The sequence below is a fragment of the Chiroxiphia lanceolata genome, chromosome 2 (assembly GCF_009829145.1).
Source record: "Chiroxiphia lanceolata isolate bChiLan1 chromosome 2, bChiLan1.pri, whole genome shotgun sequence".
In the NCBI taxonomy this organism is placed as follows: Eukaryota; Metazoa; Chordata; class Aves; order Passeriformes; family Pipridae; genus Chiroxiphia; species Chiroxiphia lanceolata.
Genome location: NC_045638.1, coordinates 74495274 through 74509144, shown reverse-complemented (window position 1 = coordinate 74509144; position 13871 = coordinate 74495274). Strand labels below are relative to the sequence as shown.

At 38.1% G+C, this 13871-nt stretch overlaps 1 protein-coding gene across 2 annotated transcripts in view; it reads right to left on the bottom strand.

Moving 5' to 3' along the window:
* Window positions 1–13871, bottom strand: part of MICU2 (mitochondrial calcium uptake 2) — a 147714-nt gene that overhangs the window by 132888 nt on the left and 955 nt on the right. The window contains exon 1 of one of the 2 annotated variants that reach the window (XM_032679526.1): window positions 13632–13769. The exons of the other annotated variant lie outside the window; for it this stretch is intronic. Coding sequence (XP_032535417.1) covers window positions 13632–13754 — 123 coding nt within the window. The 5' untranslated portion in view covers window positions 13755–13769. Of the gene's footprint in view, window positions 1–13631; window positions 13770–13871 lie in introns of those variants that run through there. 2 annotated transcript variants of the gene reach the window in all.

Sequence of the window (13871 nt, the reverse complement as noted above, 5' to 3'; positions counted from 1 at the left end):
AAAAAAATCAAGAAAAAAAGTCATACAGAGCAAATTCATACTATAAGGTAAGAAGTAGGATATGAAATGAATAACCAACTAGGAATTCCACAAGATTAAAGTAGTCATCAGTTTTTATAGCCCTTTTTCTATTATTACAGACTTGGTTTTCACTGTGGTAAGTAGTGTACCGTGGTACTTTATTAAAGTTTCTCCCCTTGTGATTTAACAAAAGCCACCAAAGAACTCGTCAAGGCTCTTGCTACATTTGACTCCCTAGTCAGGGTTATACGAAGTGTATATATACATCAATCCTTCCACTTAGTTTCATCATGAATACCAGCAAAGCATTTGATATCATTAAAGAGCATCATTAAAGAGCAGCCCTGTGGAGATGGACTTGGGGGTGATGGCTGATGGAAAACTCAAGATGAGCTGTCAGTGTGCGCTCACAGCACAGAAAGCCAACCAAATCCTGGGCTGCACCAAAACCAGCGTGGCCAGCAGGTCAAAGGAGGTGATTTTCTCCTCCTCTGCTTTGCTCTTGTGAAACCCCACCTGGAGTGCTGCATCCAGTTCTGGTGCTCCCAACATAAGGACACGGAACTGTTGGAACAAGTCCACAGGAGGACCATGAAGCTGGTAAGAGGATTGGAGCACCTCCCCTATGAAGGCAGGCTGAGAAAGTTGGGGCTATTGAGCCTGGAGAAGGGAAGGTTGTGTAGAGACCTCACAGCAACCTTCCAGTGTCCAAAGGGGGCCCTACAGGGAAGCCAGAGAGGGACTCTTTGTCAGGAACCGTAGTGATAGGACAAGGATTAACGGGCACAAACTGAAAGAGAGAAAATTCAGGCTACATATTAGGGAGAAATTTTTTACTGTGAGGGTAGTGAGATAGCAGAACAGATTACCCAGGGAGATTTTGGATGCCCCATCCCTGGCAGCGTTCAAGGCCAGGCTGGATAAGGCCTTGAGCAACCTGGTCTAGTTGTAGGTGTCCCTGTCCATTACAGAGGGGTTTGAACTAGGTGATATTTATGGTCCCTTCCAACCCTTAACATTTTATGATTCTATGAAAGTCACATTATTGTTCACAATACTGAGAAAGTATCTTGGCTTTCACTGAAAAGCTTCTAAAAGCTTCTAGCCCTTACAATTCAGATGTTTCAAGCCTGGAGGTTCAAAACCAATAAAAAGAATCCACATGACCTTAAGTAAAAACATTACATTTTCAGCCAGTTTAATTTTAAGGCTTGCTTTATGACTTCTAAACACTTATGACCACTACATCACCCTACCATGAAGTTTCACTTACTCTCTTGTCAAAGCATTGTTTTACCATTAACAGGTTGACTATGTGGTATGTAAATTGTTTATAAATATATATAACAGCAAGGTAATTTCTTTTAATGTCTGACATTTCGTAAGTCAGACATATTTTATGAATAACAGAAAATGAATTGTGCTATTGTATATACTTATTGCATAAAGTAACATTTTTTGAGACAACTGCAACAACACAGGGTGCTTTCCTCAGTGCCTTATGCATACAACAATTCCAAAAATACAGTAGAGTAACCTCTGGAGAAGAACAGATCCACTTTCTCATTCCTTGCTTCCCCTACTATAAAAGTATTATATTAAATAGGAATATTGCAAGACCAAAACTAAATAAAGGAAATTTTTCCTGCAAAAGCAGAACAACTGTTTTTATGAACTGCCTATAGGAGAAGTTTTATACACTCAGCAAAATTACTCAATATAAAAAATTATTCAGTTGATGCACAGGCATGAGTGTTGCTAGCATGTGAACTTTAAATTCTTATGAAATCTATCTATGGCCTCTGCTCTTTGCAAATTACAGCCTTTAGGACCAATACCCTGTCCACAATTAAAAGCACATCACTACTGTCTCAACAGAACCAGATCATCATCTGTCAATTCAAAAGTTCACTGACAGAGAAGACGTTCTACAGCTCGGTGCTGAACAAGAGCTTGTGTAATCTTCCCAGTTACAGCAGCTGCTCAAATAAGGGGTATTGGATCTATCAACTTTGTTTTGCCAAATGCATTCACAGAGACACTAAACGGGCTAGAAGCATCCCACAAGCATACAGGTTTGAAGCAGCAAGACAATAGCCCAGTTATGACCTCCAGAATGACAAGGAACATTGTATGCATGAAGTTTTTCACACTTCAAAGAACTGCAAGCAACTTTTAAAACCACTTGCAGCAGTCTAGTCAGATCAACTGAATATTTCTGATGACCAGCATCAGATGTACATAATTTGAATTTATCAAAGTCAAACACAATCACACACACACATTATGGAACCATATGGAAGGGTCTGATTCCACCATATTAATACTCCAGAACTGAATCCTTACACAGCCTGGCCCAGAGCCACTGTGTCTACTTCACATTACTCACCACTTTCTAACTCTGCATTCAAAGCCAAGCCCAGTGCAGTCTGCTTCAGAAATGGAAGGAGCAGAAGCAAGCATTACTTCCTGCTGGCTTCCTGCAGAGCAGCCCCTCATGTGGAGCCTGCTGATCCTGGAAGTGATGGAGGGAGAGTGACCTGCAGGCAACATGAAGGAGAAAGTACCCAGGACCCTCTGGACAACTTCATCCTGCAGAGCCCTGCAGGGAAGACTCACAGACCCCCAAAAGCAATTAGGAGAGGGAGAAGGAAGAAAGATGCCGCATTACTCCCACAACTAGTCTCACAAATGCTTCCCACAAAGGATTCACCCATGTGACGACTCTCAGGACAATCACTTCTTTGCTGTCAGTACCTGTACTCTGCAATACTGGAAGTGGTACCTCCTACCACTGCCACAGAGAATGAGCGTACACTGCAAGGAAAAAGCCACCTGCACTAGAACACCATATACTGCTTTAAAAGTTTTACACCAAGGAATATGACTATGAGTCCATGATTTCTGACAATGCATCTTGATTGTACTGCTGTCACTTCAAGAAGCAGTACTGTCAAGAGACTTCTGCATCACAGATTATAAACTAAGGTACCCATGATAAACATTCAACAAACAGATGGCATATTAATGGGGAAAGTGCATTAATTTTCATAGGGGTGTTAGCATAAAGAATCCAGTATTTATTGCAACACAAAGTCTGCTTACTTAACACATCCAACACTTCTTGTGCACCTAAATATTTAGATTTTTCTTTATATTTTTCACTTTTGAGGCTGAAGAGAAGCAAAGACATAAATCTTAAAATTAAAGAATAACAATGCAACACCATTTGGCAATACGATATTGTCAGTTTTCCAAATTTAATAGCAGCTGGGAAAAAAGTATGTCAGCAATTTCCTACAATGTTTTTCTGAGAGATTGAGTAGGAATATTACATACAACAGGCATATTCAGAATAAAAGAAAACACTGTGTTCTAGAAAAGTAATTTCATACTCTTTATACTGTTCTTCAGTACTGTTCATTCATGATGATTCTTCAGCTAAACTAAAATCTAAAGTTTTAACAGATTTTTTTAAAAAATCCAGAAACAAAAGACTTGCTTTAGTTTTTGCCATTTTTGTTTTCCATGTAGAGTCCTTCCCATAGGTGATAGCCTACATGCTGTTACTCATGACTTTTTAAGGTCTTTAGTACTCTTTTTCAAAAAATTTCCTGGAGAGAGCTCAAAAAGACAAGCACAAATTTCTTTACAGTAGTGCTTAACTACAGTTCTATGTGAAAAAATTAACAATTGTTTTTTCCCAGAAGGAGAAATACAGCAGCAGAAGCACACATACATGCAATAACATTAATTTCATTACTAACACAGTTTTTTTACTTATTTTTTATTCCTGCATTCACAGTCTGTATTATAAATGTTTTATACATATGCATACATATCCTTACTAATATATATAAAGTATAAATTTACACTATAAATATATAAGTACATAGCTTTATATGCAGTTCAGTATATTTTAATATTATAATTTCTTAATAGATTATTAATGTAAATGGTAGTAACTCCAATAAGAGGCATTATCAAAAAAAATGCCTGCTTTACCAAAAAAAAAAAAAAGAAAAAAAAAAGGTTATGAAAAAAAAGTATTTCTGGAAACACTGATTTTCTTCTTTTCATGTAACTTTTTCATCTATGCTATGGTTTGCCTCTGCAGTTTTTGAAGGCAGACAAATGAGCTTCTCTGATGATTTGGCAAAGGAGCAGGGAAGATATCAGCACTGACAAGATAATATTTGTGTGCTACATCTACTAGAAGTGCTTTCAGTAGACTACATCAGTGCAATACGGTCATTCTTGAAATTTCTCCCACCCTGAGAGGGACACAAACTCTGAGGAACTATTTTAAATGATGTCTGGTGTCTAAAGCTGGCAAGACTCCCTTCTCTTGTCTTTTAGTTCACAGTGTAATAAAAATCTTTGTGAGTAGTAGCAGGGAGCTATAGCCTAGTACATAGTACATCTGAATGAGCATTTCACACAGTTTTATCTGTCATTTATTTTGGACGATTATTTTAATTATTGTCTTTCCAGAACATTATTCAAACAAAATTAAACCTAGTTACATTAATAAACTTATTATAAGAACCATAGTAAAAACAAAATTATACAACATTATAATGTGTCAAAATTCCTTGACCTAAAAGTACCCAATGCAGAAAATAGGCACTATGCTATTGTCACACATATCACCAGTGAAGTTTATATAATGTTCTCCACAGCACAAATTAAACTAGATTCTGATTTGTTTCTTCTTTTTCTGGCTACATTATGTTTCTGAGTTGCATGTCAGGAATAATCTTACGCAACCACAATCTTACACAAAGCTCTGCAAGGAAGTGTAATACAGAGCTCTCATGCTAACCCAGCAAACACATTTGAAAACAGTAGCAATGGGAGAATAGTTGCTACTGCTTGTACAGAACAGATAATTTTTTATTAAGAAAAAGGGCTAATTATCACAATGTTCAAAGTTTTTAGGAAAAAAAAAAGCCAACAGAGCTTCTACCTAATAAAGCAAGTAAAGAAGAAACTTTGTAATATCTATTTTGAAGCCATCTACAGAATTTACTGGTGGAAAAGTCTTATACCACCAGTAAATAAATGTTAGTTTCTTTTCTAGGTTCTTTGTTAAAAATCAGAATATTATTTTGTACAATTCTTTCTAACCAATCTATTTTTTTGTTTTCAGGTAAGCTACTTTCTTATCTGTTTATGTTTGCCTACTAACATAAACAGCCAAAGACTCTCAAACACTAGCCTTTTATTACATTAGCTAAAACCACAAAACCGTGCAGCTTAACTCACTCCATCTGTCCACATGTATCAAAGTGCCTAGAAAGAATGTTAGATTTTATTTAATCACTGAAGTCATATAGCAAGAGTGAATTCAAGTAAAAGGTGACAGATCAGATGAAAGATAGTTAAATTTTAACCTTGACCCCCTGAGATTACATTTGACATCATGTTGTTTTAGTATCAACGAAGACACCTGCACAAAGAATCTCTGTGCACACAGAGAAGGGAATAAATGTAAATATTTTCAAAGCCAGAAACTTCAGGATAGAAATATCTCACATTCAAAAAGCTGAAACGGATACCATATATCTAAAGTTGTGAAACAAATGCACATACATAAGTAATATTTAAGGGTATAATTAATTATAGCATCACAGTCCTACAGATTCCATACTCCGTATACCACATTCTATTTTAGGCACACAACATGACAATGTCTGTATGTCACTAATGCTGAGAATGATGTTTGTGATATATTTAATATCTCAGTTATTGATTTAGACTGCTTGGTGGATACTTGATACATACAGTATTTCCATAATACAGTGAAATACAGAATTAAACAAGAGGTAGCTAAGGTTACTCTCTTTGGCTACACCAGAGGAACAGTTTCAGAAATACTGAAGTATATTTAAGGAAAAAAGATTAGAGTAAGCTGAGTTAGCAATCTAATTGCAGGGGAGATGCATATTTATTGATGCTTAAAACCCGGAGGAATGTTGTTTAGAAATGCATTTTTTGAGCACATACTATTTTCAGAATATTTTTGGGACTATTAACAACTCATTCATTCTAGATGAATTAAGAGGCAACAATGTTACCAAGGCATTTAAACACACAGAACCAAACCAATTATATTGAAGTCCTTCAGTTTACTTCTGGATGCACGGTAAACAAAAAACTTAGTAGAAATATATTCACACAACAGACCAGAGTTAGAAGGCACATGCATGAATTGTGTTAAATTGTCTCTTTTATAGCCATAGACTGTAGATATCTCAGTCATTCAATAAAAAATTGACTGCCCATTTCCTGTTCAATAAGAGGCAGTATTGAATGCATTTACCAACTGGGTTGACTGCCTTGTTGTCATCTAAGACACCTTTTTTGGTAATAGTTATTGAGATAGTAGATATAGCCGTAAAGATATAGTTCAGAGTAAACCATAAAGCTGGCAGAAGGATGGATGCTACCACATGCCGACAGGAGCACTGCTTGCAGCTCACTACACCTCTGTAAGAAGCTTCTCTAGCACTGGGCACTGCTGTAAAGAAACACCATGGGTTCAGAGCACCTTGAATCCAACTAGTCCCCCCTCCAAAGCCTGTCAGTTTTACAGATTCTTCAGTGGGAAGAAGATTTACAGGCACCATCTTGCAGATGATTTGAGGACCCAACCTGAAGATGCAGTGAGAATCCTCTAACACATTTCCAACCATGCTCTCCAACCAGAACAGAATTCTAAGGCTGTGCAGGGAACGACTGCCTCTTTCTGTGTGCTCTGTTCCGCTCCACTCTGAACAGAGTAAGACAGTAAGGAGAACAATAACCAGCAGCAAGGTAAGATGCAAAAAGACATTTTAAGGAAGTTATCCCTTCCTTTAAAGAAGTTGGAAAGCAGGAAAAAGATTTAAAAAACAAACCAACAAAACCCTCAATCCTTACTCAAAGACGCTCCAACCCACAACAACAATGGTAATTTTCATTATTTTTACATTGCATTGTTTCACTACATAGATTTTAAACATTAATAATGTAAACATGGGGCCAGGTTTGCACCAGCTGAATTCAAACATGAGGCTTTTCTGAGGCCTGCAAGCCATCACTGAGTAGCTTGTTTGATGTGGATTACAAACACTTGCATCAAGTTTCAAAAGCATGTTGAAGCATTATGATGCAGACATACTTTATAGATGCTTAATTTTACTTTGTGAGCATCCTAGTAATCTTCTATGTGCACTGCTACATCTGCATTCTCAATTAATTTCTAATAGAACAAAGACTAGGAGATAAACTCTTTAAAATACTATTTAGGAGAAAAAACTATTCTAGGATTTTTGCTCTGACAAAAGCAGGCAATTTATTTTATTTTTTTTTTATGACAGAGTAAGCACAAGAATCCTCCTGTATGTTTCTCAGATTAGACTGCACATATTCTTTCTGGTTTTATTTTAGAACCACATTCCTCCCTCCAGGCGATTCCATACATCATTACAAATCCTTATGCAATTTTATCCCAGGTTCTATATTTATCAAGACACCTCATCTTAATAGTGATGTTCTTCCCTCAGCATGAACCATGCTTTTAAAACAGATTGCAGAGATACCCCCACAAAAATTCCCATTCTAACAAGATTCATCAGTGTCTCACAATTCAAAGCATTTACACGTAACTTTGTAGGAACCATTGTTTAATGTATACAAAATACACTTTTTTTTCCTATTTGGTGACCAAATTCAAATGCCACATACATACTTTTATCTGACCAAAAATCCTTCACATGCAGCTACTATGTAGAGCTTACCTTCCTAAGTAACGTTATCTATTACAAAAAAAAATTCAGAAATGAGTGAGGAAGTGTGGCCTAAAATAGTCTAAGCAGAACTTCAGTCACAAAGTGGTCCTGGATACTAAGGATGTGTAAAAAGCCCATCAAAATCCCAGAGCTATGCACTTCTTCCTTCCACTTCTCCAAAGAAGTTACTTCAAATGATTTAAACAAAATGCATGCAATTAATTACATTTGTATTACACATTTCTGCCAGACGTTACCAATCAAGTAAATATACACTAAATGGGTAACATGCTTACAGTAGACAGTATTTTGCAAGTTTTCTATTGATCTGCATTGGAAATTTTACCTGAGGAAAAAACATGCAAAATATGGAACTTATCTAAAACAACTATAGCTCAGATCCATATCAACAATATCAAACTCATCTCTTTGGAGACAGCGCACACGTAAAAGTATCACCAAAACATCACAGCATTTCAGAACTTTTTTAACCATTCTTATCAGCTTCCAAGTCTAGGAGTCCAGAGATTTTTACTAAACCCCTAATAAACTTAAGTTTTATTTAATATAAGCACTCTCCTTAGATTATCCCATGAACTGTGGCACCATAGCCCTGCGATTTGCTTAGAGGTCCTCCAAGATACTATCTTGCCTTTCCATAGTGGCAGAACCAATGGAGTGTTTCCTGAACAAACTAGTGTTTGGAGAATCCTTTACGGTATTGTGGTTCCTTTAAACAGTGTAAGGCAAGAGTTCTAAAATAAATTTTTGTGGTGGCTACATATGTAGGCCCGGAAAACCAATCTAAGCTGTAATTTTAATCATTTGAAGTATTTTACTCCCGGTTGCTCAGAATAACAGTTTTCACATCATTGTGACACACAAAGTCACCACTACCATGTGTGGCTATCTTTGCCTCTCTTAAGAATTGCTAATGCTGGAAAACTATGAAACATTCAACGCAATTAAAAGTGAAATAAGAAAATTAATGCAGTCCAAGAAAAATTATTTCAATAAACACATTTTAAATAAAGCAGGCATTTCAGACACTTAAAAATATCAAAACATCACAAATTGTTTGTTAACTATTGTTATAAGCATCATCTTGGTATTTTCAGTATGATCAAATACAACATATGTATTTAAGACCTCCAGGACACAAATTGAGCCTCTCCTTATCTGGAATAATTGAAGACTGCTGATGTAACAGAGCAGTAATAGAAAAGGTAAGATAAAGAGAACCGTTTAGACTACAATCATGTAACAGAAAGTATTAACATACCCCAAAAATGCTGTTAGTAAATTTTGTTTTCTTCTTTACCTCAGGTAAGCAGTATCAAATATTTAAGTACCAACTAATGCTCCCACAACCCTAGAAAAAGAATGCTGAAACACAGTAAAGTTTATCAGCAAACAGACAAGATTTTGCACACATATAACTTCACATATGTGCTAGTAACAACTCCAGGCAGTCTCATGTGGAAAACAGTGACTTAGACTCAGCACAAATTGTGACACGCTGCAGGGATGGCAGCTTTTCAAGGGCAAATCAAATTATAAGCTTCTTTCTGAAGCTAGTGACTAAACATGGCCATAAAAAACTCAGCAGGGGCAGGATATGCTGCCTCTGGCAGCCTGCTGTTTCTCAGAATTTTCTTATCATTTGCAGTTTGCATGCATACAAGATTGATCCTACAGTCCTTTGAGAGGTTCCAAATTTAGTTGGAATGGGGAGGCAGAAGTCATTGCCTTTCACAAAATGCTACAGCGTGTGCCATTCCAAATCTCCTTGTATGCTCTTTGACAATCACACACTTGATTCTTGACCCTAATAAAGGTAACCAACCTAGCTGTGTGCAAAGCTGACTTGAGATAAGAGCACACATTAATGAAAGAATTCCAACAGTTTAAGGCCATATTAGTGTAGCAAACTGCACACTCTGAGAGAATAAAGACATAGTAGACAATACTGCAAGGTCTGATCAAGGTTACAAACTACATACCATTGTGTCACTTGAATTGCACTACTGAAGAAGAAAAGCAGCCCTTATAGTATCATTGCAGTGTGCAGTACAGTGTGTACATTTTTGACCTGGCTGTGTTGGTTAGGACAACAGAAGAAACACTTTTATTGAATTCAACATAAATCCCCATTCTGAGATACACTGGTAGAACAAAAGCTCTTACCCCCTTCCCTTCTTTTTTTCCCCTCTTGATACAAGTCGATTAGCTATTTTAATTAAAAAAAAAAATCTAGCTTTTCCCAGCACAAGCTATATCTGGTCTAGGATATTGTCAGTGCAGCTTCACTGGTGGAGATGGAACTAAAACCTGGTAGTCATAAAAAATTTTTTAAAAAATTGTGTTCACTTTGCTATAATAATCTTTGTAAAGTAGAGTTTTATACTCAGTGCTAAGGACTTACTCCAATATATATTAGTTGCACATTTTTAAACAGTAGGTCAGCAAATGAAGAGAATGAAAATAACTCCAAAAATCACTTACTGAAGCTGTATGAAAGATTACATCTTAGGTTTTACTACACTAAATATAGAAAGTTTTATTATTAATATGCTAACTACTTAATGTAAGCTGTAAGAACAGATAAGTGGCAGTGAAAATGGTGACAAAAAAACTGGGTCAAAAAAAAGTTTTAAAAAAACCCCAATCTGAAAATTTATTGTCAGAATAAACAATTACATTAAAACACAGTAATCAAACATAAGCCACTACAAAATAAAACAGACACTATCCATACAACTCACAAAACCAAAACGTTATCTGGCCCTGCAGGACCTTTGATTCTGCAGACTTGTACACAGGCTGAATTTCATTCACTTTGAGCAGAAGTTAGGAGTGCCAATAACCAACAGGAGAAGGATTAAACCTACTCTAGCAGGGAGCAAGGACAGGAATTAAATATTTAAGAAACTAGGTGCCAAAGGTATCAGTCTTTGATTTTAAAATAATCAAAAGCTTTAGACGAAAAAAAGTGATAAATACTGAATTTACAGAACTTTAGCTTTGACATGTGTGCTATCTTCAACAGAAATTGCCTAGAAGAAGGTGTAGCTGAAAAACGTCTGAATAATTTGATAGAGACCAGTTTTACTGAGAATAACAGAAAATCTAAACGGAGTTAGCAACTTCAACTACTTAACCTAAACAAACAACAAGTATTTACAAGGAAACTTTGTTTCTGCACAAAGTTACTAATGGTTGTAAGATCTCACTTCCTACAAGAATGAGAATTAGCCAGCGGCTCAAATTATGCTTATACCAGAGTACCACACACAGGTAACACTGGTCTTAATGACAGCACTTTTAAAACATAAAGCAATGCTGCTGAAAAAGTCACATAAAATCTTATGTTGGCTATTTATTTTATGATGGTATGGAGATACACTGCTAGCTTGACTTTGTCAAGTATTATAAATAATTACCACCTATTTTGCAGCAATTCAATAGTAAAGACTATATTACCAAGGAAAACTGGGAAGCACTGGAATCTCACTGCATTCTAAAGAGCAAATGTTAGGCCTAGTTGATGAGATAAAAGTATAAACATACTCACTACCTATTCCTTTATTACAACAATGATAAAGAAAATGATGCTGTTTAATTTCAAATACTTGCCCTAATCTATAATATTTCACATATGTATGCTGCAAACATTCCCACTACATAGCACACCTCAGCAGGAACAAACAGTTCAATACTGTTTGCCAGCACAATCTCAAGAAAGGCTGCTTGAGATCAATTACAATGAAAAGGAATAATAACAGAAAGCAAGGTTATCCTCTGTTAATTAGAATGCGAAAAGCATCTCCATTTAACAGGATTCCACAAGCTCTGAACTGAAAGAATACGGCTTCAAAACATAAAATAAAGGTGACACACTTGTTTCAACACTCTGTTTTGCTTTTGTCTATTTTCTGTTTCTATTAACAAGAAGCTACAAGTAGCATCTAAACTGCTTAAGAGACTCGCAGCATGCCTCTTTGGCTCTGTCACTCTATTCCTCACTGCCTTCACAATCCAGTTCCACATTCAGCTTACCAGCCTTAATATTATGCTCTGCATGGTCAGTTCTTCGGTAGTGTTGAAAAGCTCAATAAATTAATTGCAGCAATATGGAATACGAGACATTTGGAAAACTAGCATCTCCAACAATCATTTTACTGGAAAACTGAAAAGTTCAAATTGAATAAACTACTGAACATTTGCATAGTCCAGCAATTTACTGTCTCCAAAACCAAATCAGTTAAATAAGCCTTAGACTTTTGGAGTTCCCCCCAAGAATTATTAAAAGTGTACTTGCAGGACTGCCCATGTGTTACACGGAGGCTACTCCAAGAGAACACAACAGAACCAGATCACTTCACTCAACATCCTGTAAAAGTGATTACTTCCCACATTTAATACTTTTTATGTATACCTACATACACATCTATGTAAGCAAGAGTTCCATGCATATGTGAAATTGGTCTCAATGACAGGACTTTTTAAACATAATGCAATGCCTCTGAAAAATGTCACATAACTAAACATAAAAACAACAAGCAGACATGTTTCCAGTAGGATTTCTAGTGGAGTAATGGATGCTTTCCTTGCTAGAAGCTGTATATTGAAAATTAAAGTTTTAACATGTGCTGTACAAGGAACCAGGATTAATAAACTAATCTATTTAGAAAAATGCTTATTTAATAAAAATTGAGTTTTCTGAGAAGATGCAGCTTAGAAATTCTCCACAATTAAGACTGCAACATTAAAAAAAAATTCTTTGTTCTTGACTCAAGAATAAAGGTTGCTCTCAAGAATAAAGGTTGGTATTTATCGTCCTGTAGTTCAGCCTGTTCAATCACTCTTAAGAGATAAGATATCACGGCATACAAACTGCTGGACTTCCAAAAATTGTTAGATATAAGTAGATAAATGGTAATGGGTACTACAAGCATATACTGACCTCTTCCCCCATCCCACCTAAACCCTCTGGCCTACAAAACATTTAGGTCTTCCAGCCTTCAAATAATAAACCAACTCCAATTGACAGTAACTTCTTATCTTAAGGAATACAGGAAAAAGCTCACTTCCTCCGTGAAAAGGATAAAGTTGGGAAACATAGCTGTGTTTTGGAACTTGCAACAATTTTGTAAATAATAACCATCTGTCCTTGAACATATCCTTCTGACTGTGCACTGATGCTCCAAGGGAAAATACACTTTAGCACAGTTTGGACAGAGTAAGAGGAAATGTGTGTCCAAACACACAGTCTGGACAGAGTAAGAGGAAATCATTCTGTGCGATGCGTTTCAGACAAAGTATCAGTTATAAATGCACTGCTTTCGCAAAATATTCTTTTTTTAGAAGGAAAAAAGGTGCATGAGTGTCGAACAGCACCTGACGTGCAGCCCGGGCATCGTGAAAGGAAGAAAGTTACCTTTCACCTGAAAGTTACCAGCAAAGCGCAGGGCTCAGCACAGGCCGTGTGCTTGTTCAAATGACCCAGGTCCAAGGCTGTCAAGCGAACAGGGGAAGCGCTCGGTGCCGAGGCAAACCCTGCCTTCTCCTGCTGCGGCGAACGGCGGAGTTCCCGCCGGTGGGGTGCGGCGGGCTCGGTGTAGGTGATGCGCTGCCGATGCCCAGCGGGCCGGGGACGCGCGTTACCTGCCGGACCACCGGGGCCGTAACGGCTCCTGCAGGACGGGGTCTGACCACTGCGGACCCCGACAGGCCGCCGACAGCCGCCCCCGGGCCGCGGCTCCCACCGCGCCGGCCCAGCCCTGCCTGTCGGCGGGAGCGGGGATGCTGCTGCTGCCGCCGCCGCTGCCTTACCTGAGCCAGGACTGTCGGGAGCACACGCGCCCGCAGGCTGTAGCACGCCGCCAGGCAGCCTCCCCCGAGCAGGAGGACGGCCCCGCAGGCGGGCGGGCGGCGCTGGCCCCGCGGGGGTCTCATCCCGGCGAGCCGCCCCCGCAGCGGGGCGCGGGCCCCCGCGGCCAGCGCCGCTCTCCATGCCGCCGACATCTTCCCGGAACACGGCGCGGCCGCCGCGCCGCGCATGCGCTGTGCCGG